At 35.4% G+C, this 23,211-nt stretch overlaps 1 protein-coding gene across 2 annotated transcripts; it reads left to right on the forward strand.

The window, feature by feature from the left end:
• Positions 1-8: 8 nt before the first annotated feature.
• Positions 9-10,386, forward strand: LOC108369276 (uncharacterized). 2 transcript variants are annotated; one of them, XM_017624367.1, is made up of 2 exons: positions 9-772; positions 6,780-10,386. In XM_017624367.1, the coding sequence occupies exons 1-2, from the start codon at positions 79-81 to the stop codon at positions 9,764-9,766; spliced, it is 3,681 nt and encodes a 1,226-aa protein (XP_017479856.1). In that variant the 5' UTR covers positions 9-78; the 3' UTR covers positions 9,767-10,386. The 2 variants fall into 2 exon arrangements, with proteins under 2 accessions (XP_017479856.1, XP_017479857.1); XM_017624368.1 differs by having other exon boundaries at positions 52-484; positions 6,965-10,386.
• Positions 10,387-23,211: the final 12,825 nt, after the last annotated feature.

The raw sequence follows: 23,211 nt of genomic DNA on the forward strand, positions 1-23,211 counted from the left end.
TGGCAACAGCAGCAACATAAAAATGTGGTAGCGCACGGAGAGAGCCGAGGCGAAAGTGAAAAGTTGCCACTCTCATTGATGGCTGAAAATGATGGCGAAGATGCGCAGCAAAAGGGTAAATTCGTTGGAAGGAAAATGAAGCGGCATGAACGAGCGCAAAGTGCCAGCCAAAGCAATGTTGATGATAACACCGACGACGACGAGGACGAGGACGACGACGACGACGATGGCAGCAAGAATAGCAAAAATCAACATAGTGATAACACCAACAACAACAACAACAGGCACCCACATAAGCGCCATCCGCAAAAGGAAAGTGAAGTTGTTGCAAACACGTACGCACAAATGGCAGCAATTGCAAAGAATGTTGCAAAGCCAAAAAATCAACAACAACAGCTACAACAAAAATATCAACAAGAAAATCTTTCTCAGCACATTGATGAAGTTGCTGACAGCAATGGCAGTAGCGGCAGTAGCAACAACAGTGGTGAAGAGGGTTCACAAGCCGATTACTCAATAACCTATTTTGGCATCTTGGCAAACAGCTCGAAGAAGGAGCGCGAAAAGGCGTTAGTAGTACAAGAACAAGAGGAAGAGCAAGCAGAACTGAGTGAGCTGCTGCCACTGAACACCTCTGAAAATTCGGCCAAAACAACAGACAGTTTTTCGAAAATTGCTGACAGCGATGATGCGGCTAGAAGCCGTGAACCAGTGCATGCAACAAGAAATCAACAGCAACAAAAACAACAGCAGCTGCAACAAAAGCTAGCGGGTAAGTGTTGACTTTAGAAGGCTTTGGCAAAGCAAATATGTATTTATATGCGTATATTTTTAAATGTGTGTACTTAGCTTGACTCTGAGACAGTGCACGGACCTTACCACTTTATTGGTACCAAGTTTTTAACTGTATTTTATTTTCTACCATATTAAACAATGAATAAAATGAATAAAAAAAAAATTAAAAGTTAAAACTCAGCATAAGAAATTATGCAGGGGCTGAATCACCGCATGCGTGATCGAATCAAATTCAGATCGAAATCTTTTTTCAGGTTACGGCATTCGGTAGGGAGTTCGATTTTCAATTCAAAATGTATTTACGAGAAAACAGATATCATTTTTTTCATTCGATTCGAATAGTTTCATTCGATCACGGATGCCGTGATTCAGCCCCAGTTTTATGTATACGTTTTTTATTGAATGTTTTATTGGCTTGAAATAGATTTTTTTGTTGATTGTTTTTAAGGCCAGTGTTGAAATTTCCTATTGGGTCATTGGTAGAGATTTCCGGCCGGTATATTAAAAGGCAAACTGCGTTTCCTCTTTCTTCTACGCGTTTCGGCGTACTTCACGCCTTCATCAGGGAGTCTTTTTATTGTTTTATAAAAAACTACAACTTATCCCAAGGAGGATAAAATCAAAAATTATACTAACAAATTTTACGCAAAAAGGCAGTAAGAATCACAAGAAACACACCATTTTTGCATTGAGAACCACCGAGGCGAAAATCAAGCTGCTCGGATAACACTACCTTAAAAATTCCCCTTGATTTATCCTTTTTAAGTAAAAACTATTTAATATTGTTTCTTTAAAAAAAACTCTACCAACTGCCACCATTTTTTGTATGTAAAATCTACCACTATTAATTTTTTCGAAGTCCGTGCACTGCTTCTGAAAGTACATGAATACATATAGGTGTATATGTGTATGAAGTTGTGCCAACAACTCGTCCATAAGCTGGCTGTTGGTGTTTACCCCAGCGTGTGAGTTTTATACTCTGTTGGTTTATTGTTTCTGCAAGTGTTGGCTGCGCGCAATCATGCCGAAGATGTTAGCTGCCTTTAAGCTACCCTCAATGTGTTTAATTTGGAATAATATTTAGACAACAATATTTGTTGATTTTAATCGGTATTTACGTATACTCGTACGTATAAATAGAAAGTGGAAAGTGTGTTGGCAAATTTATATATGCCGCAGGTTGTGGAGTGTTTAATCACTCGCTGTGATTTTGTTTTCCATTGCCGTATAATGATATAAGTGGGATAAGTAAAGTATTATAAAATTAAATTATCTGGTTAGCTGTCCTTGGTAGCGGAAAGACTATAGAAAGGGCTGTAATAATATGACACTTCGAATTTTAGGTTGGTAGCACACAATACAAAGCGCTAGATCATTACCCAGTTTCTTTATATTGTATAAGATAGCTTCGTCTTCTATTCCTTCGCAGTCGTATTCGTCTTTGAATTGGTATCCGTCTCCGTATTCGTGTTGGTGTTCATATACATTCATGTTGGCCATTCTTACATTCTTATTGACCAGTATTCTTTTTTTATTTAATAATTAATATTTTTTTTATAAATGAGTAGCTCATTATACATATACACCTTGCGACAGTAAGAGCCAAATATAGTAAAATTTCATTTTTAGTTTTTCACTATGACGTCAGTAATTCAAAAATTATTTAAAAATTTCAGTGGAGTGTGCTTAGAGAGAATTATGGGTATGAAATTGAAAAGGGAATTCTGTATAATTTAAACGGATTCAATTTTTTGGTTTATAAGGACTGGTAAGTGTTGAAAATGTCCTTTTAAAATTTTATCCTTGAAATTTAGCAATATTTGTTTTAAAAAAAATTATATGTTAAGGACTATTACTCTAAGATTATCAGCTTAAAAAATTACCTATTCGTCCTTGTGAATCCAAAAATTTTTTATTATTTTTTTTTTTAATTCAAAATTTTTTATATAAAAGTGGGTTTCAGACCCATTTATTTATTATTTATTTTATGGTAGGAGAGCTTGTCAAACAATATAGAAGCAATTTTTCGATTTAATTGTTGAAAAGTAATGATATCTATATCCGGATTGTAATACTCCGGAAATTGGAATAAAAAATTAACATCCCTAGAGAATACTGCGCAAGGCTCAAAGTTTAAGCCGAAAAGGGAAAAAAAAATTATTTGTAGAGAGATAGATATAACGGTTATGTATGCTGTGCATATTTTGTTAGCGTATGTGTGTATGCTGTTATCTAAATTAAGTGGTCATGTTGGCTGTGCTTGCCATAAGAAATGCTCTCTAAGTCCTATGTGGCCTAAGGACAGATGAGGTTCTTAGGTGGCACGTGTGGCAACTAACCGAAGTGGAGCTCTTTTCCGCATACACAGCACAGGAAGATCTCTGTACCGAGGTCAGACTTGATTTCAGTCAATCATACGAAGTGCTACTCCAGGGATGAAGAACTATTAGAACGTTTCGCCAGTATAAACAGAGTTAAATAGAATAAAAAATGTTTCTTGGTCTGGTAAAGCCCGAGTAATTTTGGCCGTGGAAGAGCTCTAATCAAAAAGCTTTGCAAAAAGTATAAAATTATTTTCACGGAAGACTTAAAATAAAAAAAGAGTATATTTAAGTGGTCAAAACTTGATTTGTTAATAAAAGAATAAAAAGTTGTAGTTTTGTTTATTCCTTAAGCAGAGGAAAAAGTTGTTTTACACAAACATGCTCTCTTACAAAAAATTCAAATTCAAATACGTTTTTTATTATATGTAAGTATGTACGTTAAGGTCCTTTGCAGATATGCCGAGTAAAACTATTCAAAATGAGAATGCAAGACCAAAACAACTGCACTAATTTTCTCCAATTTCATACTAAAAATGATTGCTGGCATTAAATCATTCAAAATATTCTTAAGTTGCTTCATAAGAAACCCTAAACACTATGAGGGTAACAGTGAACAGTGAAAACCTTGTTTTATTTCATTCATCTGAGTCGTTCAATCTCCACAAATAAACATCAAAACAAATCCTAAACAAATATTTAATTCACTACAATAACATTTGCCTTCGCCCTAAGGGGATAACTTGTAATTAATTATGTAACAAAAGTATCTGCGTACTTCTGCTTTGGGCATTTCAAAAAATAGCCTTGAGTTTATGTATTTCTGAGCAGACTGATACTTAAAGCAACGATCTGCTGTACAAATTTTGAGCCAAAATAAATCCTAAAAGTAGTATAGTAGAGTATGTATAAAATAAATACAATAAATTGAAATGCTGGCAATGAGTATTCCCTTGAGAACAATTGCGGAAACCAATCACGTAGTTGCTGTGCAGTGGCCCACATTACCATTGCTCGATGCACACTTAAGCGTCGGCAATTTTAACCCAACTAGCCGCAGTATGGTCCCATATACACATATGTACGTGTGTATGTAGCTGAGAATGAGTTGTTCAGCAATAGAAGCAGCAACGGCAGCAGCACATTCGAAAATCAGCAATGCAGACAATGTAACTAAAAATAAAGACATGCCATCTACTGTTGAATACGTGAGGAAACGCGAGTTATGTAATTTCAACGCTTTGCGCCACACAAGCGCGTTTTAGTTAGAACTCTTTCGCCTTACTCGCCCATCCGACTATTCAACTGCCAACTTATCAATAACCAATGAAAATTCTGACTGCCGCCAAATACTTGACAGCTAGTAAACTCACACGTACATATATATATTTTTTAGTGCTTGCATCGTACTCTCTCTTAGCATATTTCAATGACCTTATTTGTGCGCCTCAACTGATTGCAACTCGATTTTTTGTTACCCAGGCGCATTTACGTGGTTTTGTTGCTCATACGCCGTGTTGGCGCGCTTCCTATGATTTGGTGATTGATACAAACACATGCGAAACACACCATGTATATGTGTTAGTATAAATTGCACAATTGGTATTCCATTGAGTGTTCGTAATAGTGAATTATGTAAGTATATATGTACATATGTGCATGAAACAGTTCATGTGGTGTCGAAAACGCCTTGAAATATGTTAGTATGCTGCCACGAAAATTGGCAGCCCAGATATTGATTGAAATGATTGAGTGTGGCACACTACAGGAGATAACAATGTGTGCGCATACGTGCATATATTCTTTATGGCAATTCAACTGCTATGTTACTAAGACGAATTTTACAGCGCTTTTAAAGAACCATGTGCTTATTTACTTAGTTTGATTGAAAATCTCCAAAATTTACGCCTTTAACTGAGGTTTATAAATATTTCACGTTTAAAAGGTGTAATTGATTTGTGGTTAGGTAAGGTTAAAACTTTGTAAAATATTTAAAAAAAAAAAACATCTTAAAACTGTCGTAAAAATTATGAGTTTTTAATTCAATTTTTAGAAAGATCTCATTGAAAGCAAGCCAATAAAAATTGTCAGTAATTGTCTCTCTTTAACTCAATATCATCACCGAGACTGTTCTCCGTCAATGCTATACTTTTATGGAATCTAAGAAACAACTTTAACAGAAGCAACTTCAAGGTCTCTTTTAATGAATGCGAATAAATAATTTGGACTGACCATCTATTTTTAAATTGTTTATTGTGTTAGTATCCAAGTTTACAGTAGCCCCCTTTCCTTAATTTACCTTTATGTAATTATTTGTACTAATATATCCTCAATAAACTGAATTGAATTGAATTGAATTGAATCTTGAGTATGCAGTTTCAATTTTAATAAAATAAAATGCAAACTAGAAGAAACTAGGACTTACCTGTAGTTTTTTCTAACTTTTTCGTTAAAGGTGTCGCTCATTTTCTCCGTATAAAAAATCATCGAACCTACTTTGTATAAAAAAAGAAAATGCGTAACACCATAAGCAAAAATAAAAAAGGAACAGTCCAGCGCCTTCGTCTTGGTCTGCAGGCTGTATCAAAAACGAAAGCACACACTAAGAAAAAATATCGATAACAAAAGCGATAATAATATCTATAGCAAAATCGATAAAAACATCGATACAAAAATCGATGAAAATATCGACATCAAAATCGATAATAATATCGATCAAAATCGATATCAAATTCTATAACAAAATCGATAAAAATATCGATAACAAAATTGATCACAAAATCGATAACACAGTCGATTATAAAGTCGAAGATAAAAACGATAACAAAATCGATCAAAATATCGATAACAAAAGCGATAACAATATCGATAGCAAAATCGATAAAAATATCGATAATAATATTCAGTATTGAAAGTGCGCCTGCTCACCCATTCTTTTTGTGTTTTAGGTCTTATTATCCTTTAAATTCTAAATGCAATTTTAATGAGCTCGCCATACGCATAAGGAGGCCACACATCCTCTTACCTATTCAAGTGAATCAAAATAAAAAACATAATTTCCGTTTAGTTTCATGAAAAGTGGAATTAAATTCCAAAGTCATCCAGTTGTTTTCTTTAATTTCATCACTTCTCGTCAAACTTAATCATTCTATAAAATGAAATTAAAAAGAAATTTCTCTGATGCCCACAATTTCAGTTACAAGCTTAGATCTTAAGGCAAATATGTGTACCTGTTCAAGTAAAGCGGGGCGTAATATTAATAGGATTTCATATAACCGTAACGCAAAGCCAACAGGTAGGTATGCAGGCGGATATCCGTACACCTTCAAACACATATGCACATACCTACATACATAAGTAATCTTCAATTTACGAAAGAAGTGCGTATGTGCAACAACTGCAAGTCAAATAGATTCTTGTCAACAGTCGCATAAAACCAATAGCAATCAATGTTTGACATACGTTTATTAAAAGAGTAAATAAAATACTTATTTATGCTTCACTGAATAATTCTGCCTTTTCTTTTCTCTCTTTTGCCCTCTCTTTTCTCGTTTATGCGGCTTGACGTCAACACGCAATCAATTCCAATTTCTAATTACGGACCTACTATGGCAACACTATCGATACACAATGATAACAATAACCGCACAATCACAATGGCAGACGCACCATCGGATGGGGCTGGTGAATCCTATGGCACACATTTCTCAGCTTTTGAACGCTACAAAGCGCAGCGGCGCAACAGTCGGCGCTACGGGCATAAAATGTACAAGAAAAAATACAAGGATTACCTGAATTACGCAACAATATCCTCGTTGACAGCCAGAGCGAGGGGGGCAGCAATGGAGGCAACAACAACAACAAAAGCACCTGAAATATCAACAGCATTGTCGGCTGTGGCAAATGCAACTGCAACGAGTGCTAAGCACACAAACAACGCGATACAAGCAAAATTGACAAATAGCAGCTACAACGATTACTATCGCAAACAGGAGTCAGAGCAAGAGCAGCGAGGGGAGCCGGTTACCTATGCAACAGCACAAAAGCACGCTGAGAAGTTGAGAAAGTATGCGAGGAAAATTGAAGCGGAAATATCACGTGGATTACCAGCATCGCCAATATTTGTTGTCGGCAATCGAAGTGGTGGTGCTAGTGGCGGAGTTGGTGCAAATCCATTCTACGAAGGGCAAATAAACTACTACCTACAGACAAGAGATGACGACGACGACACGGAGGATACAAGAGCGGGTGGCGAAGGCGACAAGTTGGCAGTCGGTGGTGGTGATGAGGGTAAAGAAAATGCTGACGCCGCATTGGTGAGGGAGCGGGAGGAACGCTTGCGGGCGCACGGACGCAGCATGGAGCGCATGATAGCAGCGGACCATAACAACTGGTATCGGCGTGTAAGCCCAGTGCTGCGTAACGGTATTAAAGTCTTGGGCAATGAAGGTAAATATCAGCACGGTCAAACGGCAGGTAGTCAACAAGACGAGCACAAGCAACAAAACCAACCGCCTGAACAGCAGCAACATGCCGCACCACAACATCAGCATCAACATCAACACCAGCACACGCATCATCATCAACGCAATCACTTTCTACAGCACCATCAGCATCAACATCAACAGCAACATCATCGTCGTCAGCACGCGCACATGCATACGCATGCAAATAAACAACAGACACAGCACGGTATTCACTCGCATCGGCGTGGTGGTGGTGGTGGTAATCATCACAAGCATCGTCAACATAGTAAACATTATCAATCAACCGACCGACGTCAGCACCAGCAGGAACAGCAAAAGCAACACACAACCGATTCACATCAGCACAAATTGCCGGCAAGCGCACTCGATCCGCCCTCGCCGCACGCCTCAGCCACACAAGCCGCCGTGGAGCTGGGTATGGTGCAGACTCCTATACCGCCGCCGTCATACATCAAGCAACATCAGCAGGAAACTGTCGCGGGTACGGTTGCAGGTACGAGTGGTAGCGGCGCATTGCAATTAGGCCATCAGATAACCGACTTGGAGGAGTTCGAACGCTATTACGCCAAATGGCCACACTTGGCGCGCGTACAGTTCCAGGTCTACGATGAACATTACCGCGAAGCCCACCCTGAACTCTATCCTGAAATGAAAGGTGGCGTTGACGACGAGAACGCGGATGCAGATGAAGACTATGACGATGACTACGAGAGCGCTGCAGAGCTGGAGGAGGCACAAAGTGGTCACGATGAGGACGCCAACTTGCCGCCGTACATTAAGAAGTACAACCGCCGTAATAAGCAGCTGCTGAATCTACTAGAGGGCACACTACCACCGCCGACGCGCCCTCCACCCGCCCTTATGCGCAGCTGGTCCAGCTCGATGCTGCAGCCGGGACCGCATGCGAGCAGCCGCAGTGCGGGTGGCGGCAGCATTGGTCGAGTACGCATCGATGACGATTACTTGAAAGAGAAACGCAAACGCTATCACAATCGTGACATAAGCAGTGCCGGCGTCAGCAGCAGCAGCAGCAGTGCAAATGGCAATGGCAAAGCTAACCGCAAAGACGACCCAAATCGTTATGAAGATTTATTTGCCCCGCAAAGAGATGTGCCAGCAACCACCAGCGAGGCCACGCGCCAAGCGCCAGCTGTGTCAGCTAATAGAGAAGGAGTCTCGGCAGCGCAAAAGTTGCAAAACGACGCAGACGTACTACGCGGTGCGCTCGAAAAGGTAGCGCAATCAACCAACCAGCTACCAGACGATGATGTTAGCATTTCGAGAGACACAGAGACAGACACGGACAGCGACATCGCCTCTTACGCCGCCGACGATGGTGACGTTGACATTTGGCCAAAGGAAATCGAAAATAAATCGAATGCAAACAAATTGGCAGGAAGCGCGCAAATGACATGGCAAATCGAAAAATTAACAACACCCAATCCATTGCACGCGCACCACACCACTGTCGCGCCGAGCTCACCGAAGGCAGCCATTTTTCGTTTGCCCTCATATCCTGCTATAGCCGGTAGTTTTATTGGAAAACCGCGTAGTCGTAGCGCGCAATTCGCACCAAGCGGCGGAAGTCGTGGCAAACTTGCTTTTATCGCGCCCGCGAGCTATGACCTTCACGGCAATCGTTGGAGCAATATTTATGGCAGCGGGGGCGGTGGTGGTGGTGGTGGTGGTGGCGTCGGCAGCAGCAATGGTCTTGGCATTAACGGTAATCACCATAAATCTTTGTCTCGCTTCAGCGCTTATAAACCGAACGTGCATAAAACGCTAACAGCCGCTGCCGCATTGAGCGCGACGAGAACCACAGCGCCGCCGCCATTTATGTGGCATGCAGCGGGTGACGGCATGGGGGGTGGTGGTGCCGACTTGGCCGACACAACCACAGCAACAGCGGTTACGGCAACGCCGAGTAGCGGCAGCAGTGATGAAGGAGATGGCATAGCAAATGGCGGAGTGGGTCGCACAATTAGCTCCTTCGTCTATCATCGAGTGATTGATGCGTCACCGCGTCTGGTGGGCACCGGCGCCACGGGACGCAAGCAACGATTGCCATTTGTGGCTATCACCGATCGCCGGCTAGAGACTACGAGGAAGGCGCTGCTGGAGCGGCAGAAAGATTTCGAACAGAATCACTACCCAATGCCTTAAATTCACTGCACTGCAAGGACTGCGGCAGCGAACGTAACTTGGACATAGACGGAGACGAAGACGAAAACGAAAACGATACCGAAAACGGGAGGGAGACAGACGCAGCGACGATGAAAATAAAAACGAGCACAAGCACTTGGACGAAGACAGAAACGTAAGCGTGAATCGAATTATTGACACAGACGGCGATTTAAAAGCGAATGCAGAAGAAATAGCAAAAAGAGAAAAAGATAATATAAAAAATAGTATTAAGAAGTTTAAGTCAGAAAAGTGAAAAAAATCATACAGACTTAAAGCGAAGCGGAATAAAATGCAGGCAAATTTCAATGCACTACCGCAAAAAGCACAAACAGAGCGCGAAAGTAGACACAAACAACAGCTGCTTGTGCAACTCAACACACCACACAGCAAATGAAGCAAAGTAACTCAAAAAATTAAAAAAAAAAAATCTTACGAAAAGGCGTTTTCATTAATTCTCGCAACACCCGTTGAATTGAATAACTTTTCGTTTATTAGAATCAGAAATTCTACCGAAAACATTCAATGCTGCGCGAAAACGATTTTGTATATAAATTGATTTTGACTTTTTGATTGGCAAATTGAACTTTTTCGATTTTATTTTCAACAGTTACAAGTTTTTACTAACAAATATTTACTTACATAAATATGTACATCATCTACACATACATATATTTATGCATTCTTCTGTATTAAGCTTTAATAGAATTAAACTAAGATCAGAATTTTTATGCCCAGAAACAACCCGAACCAATTTTACAATAATAAGCATACGCAAGAGAGCAGCCGATACAGAGATTGCAACAGGAAGAAGAAACATTTATAAGAGCGTGCATATGTAAATGCATACACATACACATTAGGGTGGTTCTTAAATATCAACATCATGAGGCAGCCCTTTACAATAAAAACTTACACGGAAAATTAAACAATTTTTAAAACTAGTAATTTTCAAGCAAAAACTCAATCGACTTCAATGCCCATATACAAATTTTATTATTACCTTCAATTTCGTCATTAACCGGTGATCAAAACTACACTAAATTAGTGTAGGACCACCCTTGAAGTACCATTTTTCCGATCAAAAAGACATACATACCGATGAATTGTTAGCCTCCTCCTTTTTTTGAAATCGGTTACGAATCTTGGGGTCATTACCGGATTTTTAAAAAATATAAATTTTTTTAGATCCCGAAATATCGACAAAATTTCGACTTTGGTCAGTTATAACTCAGTGAATTTATAAATTCGCATGAATATGTTTCGATAATATACTTGTAAAATTTATCAGATTTACAGCCGGTTTCTAATTCTAAAATTTTCTTGGATGTCTTTATTTTGTACTTAGAGCAAAATAAATGTCTGCTCCATACAAAATTTAAATGTTAATATTTTAAGGAGAAACCCAATACGCACGTACACACATACCTACACACTCATTAGTTTACAAGTTGCATTACCCCACCAAATTCTTAATGTCCCATAAACCCTCACGAATGTTTACTTTAGAAGCTTGACAAATTACTTCCAAATAAAAGAAGCATTGATTTTCTAAATGCCCTATTTGCATATGTATGTATGTAAATATCGATGGTCCTATGTAATAACGGCACAATTCAAAATTCAAAAAACAAAAACTGTTACTACTGTTAAGTGACTCTTGTCTTTAATCCTTGTCTAATCCATTTCTATCCCTAACTAAAGTAAGCTGTAAGGATTGCTAAAGTAAATACAAAAGATTAGAGATGGATTCGAAAAGGATAAGAGACAAGAGTCACTTAACAGAGGTAACAGTTTATGATTTTTTGAATTTTGAATTGTGTCGCTATTCAACAGGACCATCGATATATAACCCCAACGTGAAAAATCTATACTCGCTTCATTTGGCCTGGCACTGGACCGGTCCATTGCCAGTGCATTTTACGATGATGACTGAAGCTTCATTGCTAAGAGCTCTCTGAGAAGCAGACGCTTTAGACAATCAGCGACTGGGCTGCAAAGGTTAACGGTTACACTATTCACTAGGAAATACAGAGCAGTTTGCAGAGCAAACAACTGTTAGTGGAGACCACTTTAGAACCAAATCCAAGCAAAGGGTGTGTGTTAAACTTACTGGACAGCAAACTTTAGTTGAAACTGAATGTGACAAGTGGATAAAGAATGCATCGGCGTCAACCTTGGCAGAAGGAATAGACCATGCGGTGCCGTACCTGGGTTTCAAAAGGCCTTTTGGAGCTATGAAGAGTTAAATGGTACGGAAATGAAAGCTGATATGACGCACATTGTTATGGCAATAATTATCCGCATTAAAGTTGCTATGCAAAATAAAGCGTTATTTCTCCGTCAAGACTTCGCCACTGTTACATTATTTGTGTTAGACTTATTTATTTATTATCTTAAAACTGAACCAGCTGACTGAGTGGTGTATATGGACAAGGGTAATTTGAGTGCACTTGACAACATTGTGTCAGCAGGTTTTCAATATCGGCATTATAAAGGAATGCCGAAAGTATATTGAACTGCCAATCAATTTGGATCAATTGTGCAATAGCATATGGTTTTTACTCTTTACTCTTTGTAAGAATGTCAAAGCTAACGAATTAGTGGGACCTGCGATCTACTGCTCTGAACCACAAATTAGCTGGTCTTGTAAGCGACTGGATCATTATAGTTTTTTTCAAGCCNGTAGTGGGACCTGCGGTCTACTGCTCTGAACCAAAAATTAGCTGGTCTTGTAAGCGACTGGATCATTATAGTATTTTTCAAGCCAAAATTATGGCAATAATGAGCGGGAGAGGGACACGATTCAAATATAGTTCATTCTCTAACGAAACCCATATAAATGCAAGTTTCAAACTTCGCAGAAAATTAAAGAAAAAAAGCTTCAAAATTTAAAACTTTTTTCTACGATTTTTTGAGTAGCCGATTTAGATTTAGAAAGTGCAAGTTTGAAGTAGCTACAAATTACCATTGATTTTTAACAATTTTTTTACTCACGCTCTTCCGCAATTATTTCTCTACATATAACGCATGCTCGCATTCCTTTAGAGAGATTTGGAATATGCAGTTTTGCGCCCGATTCAATTTAAGTATAAAAAGTGCTAGTTTTTCGTAATTAGGCCTTACCGTTGATTTTTTATTTTTTTTTTGTTTTTGTTGAATGTATCTCCATACTCTATCAATCATCCGAGCAAATTCATCTATAATTCACCTTTGTTCGCACATCATTGAACTGCTGAAATAATTAACTGGAAGTTAATTTAGATTTCAATTGTCGATTGTACCCATATGTATGCTATAATATGCACTTATGTATTATACGATTTCACTTGACTGCACCATTTGCATACACATCACTCAAACAAGCATACTACATATCACATAATTGAGGTGACCATCCGTCCTGTATTATACGGGACAGTCCTCTCTTTTGACCCATTGTCCTGGGAATTTATTTATTTTATAGGGGACGCCAAATGTTGTGTATTTCTTTTAATGTATTCGGAGTTTGACACCTTAACAGCTCATTAAAATGGCACGCCTATGAATAAGAATAAGCCTTTTCCTAACTTTTCCAACTTTGTGCAAAAAACTATAAAAATTAAATCTGCAATGTTTCAAAAAAAATTTGGTGTGCAGTTTTGTAACTCATTAAAATCCAATATAATAANATCTGCAATGTTTCGAAAAAAATTTGGTGTGCAGTTTTGTAACTCATTAAAATCCAATATAATAAAGTGCGAGTGGAAAGTGCTGCCCATTTGCTTCTATTTCAAAAAAAAAAATGGTCGAACATACTTACATTGTATGAACAAAATGCATAACGCCGTCAACAAACAAAAAATTTCCAAAAATTATTGGTAAGCCTGAGCGACTTAAAGTTGCTCTTTATTATACTAAAATTTAACGATTTTTTTTTATTATTATTATTATTATAAATTATTTGTTGCCCCGTATTCGACTCTCATAAATATGGTCACCGTACACATATAATCCAAATGAAGGTTTCATACTCAGCATCAGATATGTGCATATTAACAATGCATTTCATAGAAAGTGAACACAATAAATATGAATGTCAAGTAAATGAGCAACAAACAATACAGAATTATGTGCATTCGGCTATGTAGACATGTGTGTGTATGTACATATGTATGTAATGAATTATGATATTACAAAGCGACAATTAAATAAATATTTCGTTTGTATATGTTTAAACGTGTAATTATATNGTCTTTGTTATATTAAAATTTAACGAATTTTTTTTTAACAAATTTTATGGGGTAAAAATCTCGTGAAAATTATCCTACAATTTTATGATGTTATTAAAAGAATACGGTTTCTGGGCTAATCCATCTTGTATCATTGAAGAAGGCTTTAAGATCTTTGCCCCGTATTCGGCTCTCATAAATATGGTCACCGTACACATATAATCCAAATGAAGGTTTCATACTCAGCATCAGATATGTGCATATTAACAATGCACTTCACAGAAAGTGAACACAATAAATATGAATGTCAAGTAAATGAGCAACAAACAATACAGAATTATGTGCATTCGGCTATGTAGACATGTGTGTGTATGTATATATGTATGTAATGAATTATGATATTACAAAGTGACAATTAAATAAATATTTCGTTTGTATATGTTTAAACGTGTAATTATATTTTATATTCATGGAAATGCTTAAGTGGCAATTAACACATGTAAACTGGTCATTAAAAAAAATTTGAACTCATGTGAAGATGAATGACACAGGTATGGATACAACTAAAGCTTATTTCAAGTGCATATGTATGAAAAATGATAATTCCACAACTAAATATTTTCAATGTAGAGCAAAAACCAAAAATACACAAACACCGAATGTATTGAAAAAACTTTGATTTGGTGTGGTGCAAAGTTAATTTTAAAAAAGGCATGAGCTCTAGATACTCTTGAAATTTGATATGCGTCCTGAACTAGTCCTAACGTATTTCCGAAAAAGTCCTGAACCATACCCGAAATTTTTCTGAAAAAGTCCCTCACTAATCCTGAAATAGACTAAAGTTCCGAACTAGGTCTTAACTAGATCCAAAGAAGTCCTTAACTGGCCCTTCTTCTTCTTCTTATTTGGCACTGCAACCATTTGTCGGTTTGGGCCGAGACCAAAAATGTTGAACCATTCCCGACAAATTTATTTTTTAGTTGCCAAATTATCGCGAAAAAATCTGGAACTATAACAATGACCAGTGTTAGTAGAGTAGTGGATGAGATTTTTTTTCTTTTGTAATACTTCTGAATAAGTCTTCAGTAATTTTAAAATTTCTGGCTGGCATTTTATCAATGCACTATCTTTTAATTATTTTTTTTTTATAACTTGCATATAGGGTTAAGATCCAAGTTGTAATTTAAGTATCGGTCGAATTCTCTATCTCGAGAGGACTCTGTGGGAAAGTAGGTGTAAAAGCACCCAAAAATACTTTTTTGAGTTTTACGCCGTTTTTTTTTTTAAACCATGACGTGACGGGCACTTTTATTCCATATCCTCTATCATAAAAACCGTGTAGACCTGTGTTATCTTTGCATAACGCGATCCACGTTTATCTTCCCTAAAAGCAATTTTTTAAACTTTCTCTACACAGTGGTATTTCGGCGGAGAAAATTAAATTTTTTTTTCAATATTCATCTTTGATATTTTAGTGGTTTATTTAGTCTAACAAAGTGATATTTGAGTAAGAAACATTCTTAATAAAAGCAACAAAATTCAGAAGAATTTTTTCAACTAAACTTATTGAGATTTCTATGCACTTAAGCAATCTGTTTTTCTTATAACTTTTTTGACGTAGAATACGTCTTACCTTAAGGTATGGGGGCTATGTTCAAATGTTGTAGTTGTAATTTTTAGAGCTTCACAAAAACGCTTATTGCACGAGAACTANATTGATTTAGTAGTGGGTTCATATGAAAACATAGCACTTACTAAACAAAATAGAGAAAAAATCGCTTTATAAATGCTAACTTTGACATCGTTGATGGCCAAAAACTATGTTTCCTTCGTCTTCCTGCCCTTCTTACTATGACAAAATTAAAAAAATGGAATATTTTCTATCAATTTCTAAAAAAAATGGCACATATTTGCGACTTTTAACGTAACCTCAAAGAGTAGTGATGGCATTTATGGTATTTTTAAGGTGATTTTGGGGTTAACTTTGCATAGGAGGTATGTGTTACTTTTTTATGTTTAGTTATAATATTGTTAATAATTATTTTAATTATAATTAACATAAGGGCGATATTTTGAAATGATATGTTCAACGGTATGTTTTTTACGGCCTTTTTAATGCGTTTTTGAGGTTAGGTTTTTATTGGTGGTATGCTTTGAAATAAACCGATGACGCCCAATTGTTGGAAGTTCAAAATTTCGGAGTCATATATTAATTGGTGTACTTTTTATGGTATTCTCAGACGTTTTTGAGGTTAGGTTTATATGAGGGGTATTCTTAAATAAAAAATAAAATCAATTACGTCATTTTTTTGGAGTTCATATAAAACTTTTTTACAATCATATGAACATAATTTTGGGTCCATATATTCATCGGTGTACTTTTTATGGCATTTTCAAGACGTTTATGAAGTAAGATTAATATGGGAGGTATGCCTTAAAATAAATCTATCAGGCCAATTTTTCATTTCATTTCATTATTTTTATTTTTTTTTTGTCTTGATTTATGTCCATAAATGTTTCATATGGAAAATTGAGGTTATACGCCAACTCATTCCAATTTTTTTCCAATATATTTATAGGGCTGTACCACTGTATCCTATAGCGCTACCAACTGAAAAGAGCCACATTTTTCAATCAAACATAGCTCAAAAATCGTTAGCCAATGCACGGAATGATAGACATCAGTGTAGTCGATACTTTAGTTCTGCGACTTTCGAATTTCCCCACATGGAAGAAAAATGTAACCTCCTATGTTTGAAGTATTGTATTGCAGTCGGCTTTGGTTAGGTGCACATGCCAGCATATATACAATCTCTTTACAAATACGACATTTAATATCGGTTTTTTTATAAATTCTTGTAAAACAACACACAGCAATGGAAAACGAAAATATTGGAATCACGCGGCATTAACCAGAGTGTAAAATTAATTGCATATTAAATATCAATTAAAGTTTAAAAATATTTTTTGTGTTTGATACAAAAAAAAAATAAATGCGCAAATAGCTTATTAACAGCAGCAGATTAAAACACGTGCAGTAGAGAGACACTATTTTTGTGTAAAGAAAAAACTTGAAAAAAAAATATAAAATAATAAAAAATTACAAATGTGTGCAATTGCATAAAGCTTCGATGACACATAAATGCACACTTAAACAAAAATGTGTGCGTAACCAAACATGCATATTTAATACGAAATAAATTTACATAAAAAATTATTTTCAAACAAAAAAGGGTTTACATATAAAAAAAAAATGTTATAAAAAAATACCAAATAATCAGCAAAAAGCGGCATGCGGCAAGGCTCGTTGTTTTTCTGTTAAATGCAAGCAAAAAAAAACAGCTGTGCGTGTAAGTTAGTAAGCAAACGCACTCAATTATACAGTGACATACTTACGTACATACATATATGTAATTAGAAACACTTTTTGACATATCATTAATACCTTTTGGGCATTCGGGAGACAGATTGCTTATTATTACGGCATTTTTTTATATCCGATTATTTTTTTCCTCTTCATTGCGATATCCGCAGAAATAAACATAATTAAAAAAAAAGCATTTAATTTTGGCAACATATCTGTATACATATAAAATTATAAAATTAACAAGGTGAAATAAATATTTACATACATATGTATGTCTGTGTAAAGAATTATAACAAAACAAAGCAAAAATAATTTAGTCATAAAATTATAATTACAATTACTTATATGAATTTGGCTTGCGAAATAGGTATGTAATAGTTTTATTCTGTACGATTTAGTATATGTTGTATGTATCAGTTAGTATTGTTTATATGTACATGTAACTTACTATTTTATGCGCGTAAAAAGTAATAAATTGTAAGTGAAAAATAATGCCAGGTCTTTGACTTAATGAAACGAACGATTTCAATGGTAAGTATGTATGCTCGCGTCTATGCAAAAACATCCGAGCATCAAGATTTCCAATCGGCTGAAGCTGGCTCATATTTGCAAGTATTATTTTAATATTATCTGGAAACTGAATACAATTTGTGGTGTAAGAACTTAGATCATAATTTTTTTTTTGCATTGCATAAATGAGCTCACAAAGGCAGCATGGCTGTGTTTTAGTAGGCCAAAATTTCCCGACACCCACTTCTCTGAGTTGCTGGATTTGTTTCCCAATTTTAGACAAACTATAAAAATTTCGTTCATAGCGATTTTCTGGAATGTAGTTAGTAAAATGTTAACGTGCATTTTATGCTTTGATGGCTTTGTTATATTCGAAATTACATAAAAAAATCTTTTAGCTTTACTAGGAGTCTTCTCAGGCAAAAACTTCATAAAATTTACTAAAGAATCATTTTCTAGAATATATCAATCCTCTAACAAACTTCCAAATTTGTTTTTTTTCAGGGTTTCTTGAAGTAAGGGTCGAAACTACCCTTTCAGGCGGGATCTAACGGGTTGAAATATGCTACGAAAATATTTCCCCCTAAATTTAACTATATACGTTTTAACCTTTAATTTCGCTCGGACATTTGTTTAAACTATTTTTTCACAATTTTGGAAGCTACTTAGGCTGGGACATGAAAATTTTGGCAGGCCATGAAATTAAAATACGACCTACAAGTGTTTTACTACTGGATGAGTATACGATCAGAAAGTGTTAAAAAAGTTCAGGCTGGTTTCGACTATCGCACAGTGTACTTCGCATGCTGAATTGTTTTCGATATATTTTTAATAATTTATGGGATGCTCTATTACAAGCGCGTCAACTTTTTTCATGTAAAACTTCATAATTTTACCACATAATTATCCTATCTGTGGCAGCAGTTAATTCTATATCACTAAGTGCCATTTTAACACTTAAATTATACACTAATTTGGTAATGGAAAATTAAATTCACAACTAGCAACTAGCAATTTATTTATAATTAATTACTTGAAAATTCAAATAAGTGGCATTAAATATACATTTTCAACAAGTGCCTTCAACACACTCATACATACATACGTACGCCGCTTTGGTACTATAAATATATGTATCCCTTGAATATTCCATGCAAAGTTTACAATTTGTGCTTGTTGCAGTGGCACCACCCAAGTAAATTTGCCATATTTTGCAAATTGTTTTCAAATCCGAGCACAATTTAGTGCAATGGCACTGTTCCTTCTGCAATACATAAATATTTAATAGCAAAACTCAATGCGCGCTGAAACGAAATCTAATAAAATTAAATGAGTTGTAATGAATTTACATAAATAAAATGCACTGAATGGAAATGTGAGAAAATATTTGTTTGCACTCAAAAGCTGCATTTATTATGCAGTATACATAGTTGTAGTGCATGAACGTGATAAATTCTAATTAAATGAAATTAAAGACCAAATCATTTTGCAGCATTCAAATGTGGTGCAAATGAAGTGTTACACAATACCGTATACACATAAACAGAAAGTTTGCCTTGTTGCTAACAGCGCGCGACTATTACTGCAGGAATGTAGCAATATTTTTGTATATTAGGGTGCCTCACCAAAAAAAAAGTTGCGGGTTTTCTACCGGAATTACAAAATCTATCATATTTTAAGACTTTCCCTAAAATATTTCAGCAAAATATTGATAAGTACGTGAGCTAGACCAATTTGATGTAGCAGCAAAAATCTTATGATTTTGATGCAGTTGATAAAATTTTTAGACACTCTTCTGTAGACATTTAAGCTTTAACTTTTCGATCAGCCGAGGTCATTTCTTGGATTTTCTTTTAACTAATTTTATTTATAAAAAAAATTTGGCGTTTGAAGGTATTTTCTTAAATCTTAATGTGTTTCCGACAAATTTTGATGAATTCCGATGAAAAACAGTACCATTTTTTATGCCACATGATGCACCCTAATGTGCATGCATACTATTTAGTTAAATGTACATAGTATGAGATTGCGTGGAATTAATTTCATGTTTATTTGATGAACGCACAATAGCAGCAAACTCAAAATTATGAACAACTGCAGTGCAGAAATGAAATAAATTGAAAGCCCAAATTCTAGCAATAGCCGAGTTGCACTAAGTATTTATGGATTTATTGAAAAAATAAATACCATAAATGAAAATCAAAACAAAAAGTGCAACTTCATACAATTGCTAGCTATGCTACTTGTATGTAGTAATTATGTATTTGTTACAAAAAGCGTCAACATTCATTTCAAAACCAGCGCCACTATTGGTAGCCAATGGCTTAGCGGTAAGCGGTGGCGTATACGCAACATTATTCAAATCGTTTCCGACACGACAGTGGTCGCCTTTTCATTTATTATTATTATTATTATTACTATTTTCATTTTATGTTGCCTGTTTACTTTTACTATTTTTGTACTCACCAAACAAATATGTAGTGCACACACATTCACCGCCTGCTATTTGACCATTGGCAGCATTAGCCACAATGAAATTTTGAATTCTGCATTGTTGCAATTGTGTTATGACATTTGCAGTACTATTTCCAACAATAAATCATTTTATTATTAATTTTTTATCTGCCAAATATAGAATGGAATAGATGCATTCCGCCTGTGAGCAAAATTTTTAAAAATTTGTTACTGTATTGGTTTTGATCTTTGCATATGTATGTATGTATATATAGTATATGTGCTGAAAATAGGCCACGCAAAAACAGGCAGACAATAATAAATCCGCCTTAATATCTGTGATTTATTGGGTGCAGCTTTTGATTTATGTATGTGTTTATTTGTATTTCGTAACCATGCTATTTAAATAAAAAAAGAAACTAGGTATAAAATTCTCTTTACAAAAAGTTATCGGCTATATTTACGGCACAAGCGAAGCAATTATGCAACTGAATGAACTTTATGTGCAGTAGATGCAAGCCAGCCCTAGAATGCAAGTTGATATTTTTTCGCATAATTTGTTTAACAACTGGCGAAAGTACGAGATTTTAATAACTGATACCTCCCTGTCCATTTTTAATCCATACACTCCTGAAATTTTTTCCGCCAAATTTTTGTAGAATTTTCACGTAATAACAACTCAATACCCTGCAGGGAGTGATGTTAGCTTATGCCTAGCTTTAGTCTGTTTACGCGAACACTAGTGCTAAATATTAACTGTATATTTGGTTTGAAAAAAGCTAACTACTTTTGTGGGGCGATGGCCGCAAAAAAAATCAGACCTGGATACCTCTGCATTACATGTCAACTAACATGTAACTAACTACTTTTGGACATACAATATCAAAAAAAAATATATTTTCTTAACTTTTTATTTATTCTTATTTTATTACATTTTTATTTATTTAATTTATATTAAACATTGCATATTTTTGAAGTGAAACTTCTTTAGCAGCGGTTCATTGGTTGGTTGGTTGGCAGTAAATTGGCAAATTCAACGGAAGTTGCACACAGAAATTATTGAGCCTGAAACAAGTGCTTCTTAAGTGTATGTCCATGGTATTAAGAATGAGTACGTACATAGATAAAGAAAAGGATAAAAACAAAAATGAAGACCAAGGGGAAATTTTAACACTTTACTTATATACGTTATAAGGGCAAAGGTGAAGGGGAATATGTAGATGAAGAAAATGATAAGCATAAAAGTAAAAACAAATATAAATATAAAGAAAAAAATGAGAATGAGGATACCGATGAAGATGAAGATAGAAAAAGAAAGATTAAAATAAAGGTAATTATAGAGAAAAGCATATAGATAGAGACACAGAGACTCAATCCGGGAACTATTTCGAAATTTTAGATATTTTCGTGATTCTCGAAACTTATTGATGTAATAGTCAATACTTTTGTCGGTTTTGTAATCGATATTTTTATCGATTTAGCTATAAATATTTTCGGAACTTATCAATATAATAATCGATATTTTTATCGGTATTGTTATCGAAATATCTATCGATTTTAATATCTATTTAGCTATGAATATTTTCGGAACTTATCGGTATAATAGTCGATATTTTTATCGATTTTGTTATCGATATTTTTTATCGTCTTTGTAATCGATATTTGTACCGATTTTGTTATCGATATTTTTAACGATTTTTTAATCGATATTTGTATCGACTTTGTTATCGATGTTTTTTATCGATTTTGTTATCGACATTTTAATCGATTTCGTTAGGGATTTTCTATCGATATTGTTATCGAGTTTGCTATCGATCCTCATCATCGAATTTTTTATCGAATTAGTTATCGTTATTTTTATCGGTTTGGTTATTGATATTTTGATGGATGTTACTATCGATTTTGTTATCGATAGAGTATAAAGATAAATGAAAAGAGATTAACATAAATGTAATTAACACGAGCGGGATAGAGGTAGGGGCCTAGATAGAAAAAAGACAAGAAATACAACCTTAAGCAAAAGCATAAGTATGTACATATGTACATATGTATGTATATTGGTTAGGTGACAAACTAGATATGTAACGTAAGTTTCACTTCTCCAGTGTGGACCAGAAGCATTTACTTTTTTTATTTGTTTCCATAGGTGGTCCTATATTAGAATTCCGTCAGGCATTAGTGCGGAAAGAAATGTATTCAAAGTAATTTTTGTATAAAACTTGTAAAGAAAACAGACTCCCGATTTTGTTTGCTTGACTACTGCGCGACTTTACAACTCACTTAAAGTTGTATTTTTCATAGCTAATGAGGTATATATCGAAAAAAGCTAACTATAAGGTGGTTATTTTTTAACAATTGATAATTTTTCACTGCAGGGTAGTTACTGAATCTTATTGCTAAAAACTTCTGGTGCAATTCTCGGAAAATTCATGCTACTTTAATACAGAAATATATATAGACAGTTTTGAAATCAAAATTTATATTTTACTCATACAATAAATACATTTCACAGGTGATATTTGCAATTAATTTCATCGAATTTATTTTTGTCAGAGCCGTAATATATTTTTTAAACCGTTTAGGTACTAACAAGCACGCCTTCAATTAAATTGAAATCTGCAGTGGCTGTTGAAGGTACAAATTTCGAACTTTTCTACAGTTTGACTCCCCCGAGGTATTAGTAGGGACAGCAAAAGTCTGTGTCATAAACAATGAAGTGAGAGAAACAATAGAAATGCGAGAAACATTTAGCTGGCACAGGGTCGCATTAAGAATTATAGAATTCCCTGAATGTGTTACAAATGGGCCAGTTTCACTATTTCGAGGAAGACAAGTGTATTTCAGAGTGTTTCAACTTCACTTTCTAGGCAATTGATGATATTTTG

The sequence above is a fragment of the Rhagoletis zephyria genome, unplaced genomic scaffold, assembly GCF_001687245.7.
Source record: "Rhagoletis zephyria isolate East Lansing unplaced genomic scaffold, Rhagoletis_zephyria_1.1 Rzeph_scaffold_03575, whole genome shotgun sequence".
Taxonomy (NCBI): domain Eukaryota; kingdom Metazoa; phylum Arthropoda; class Insecta; order Diptera; family Tephritidae; genus Rhagoletis; species Rhagoletis zephyria.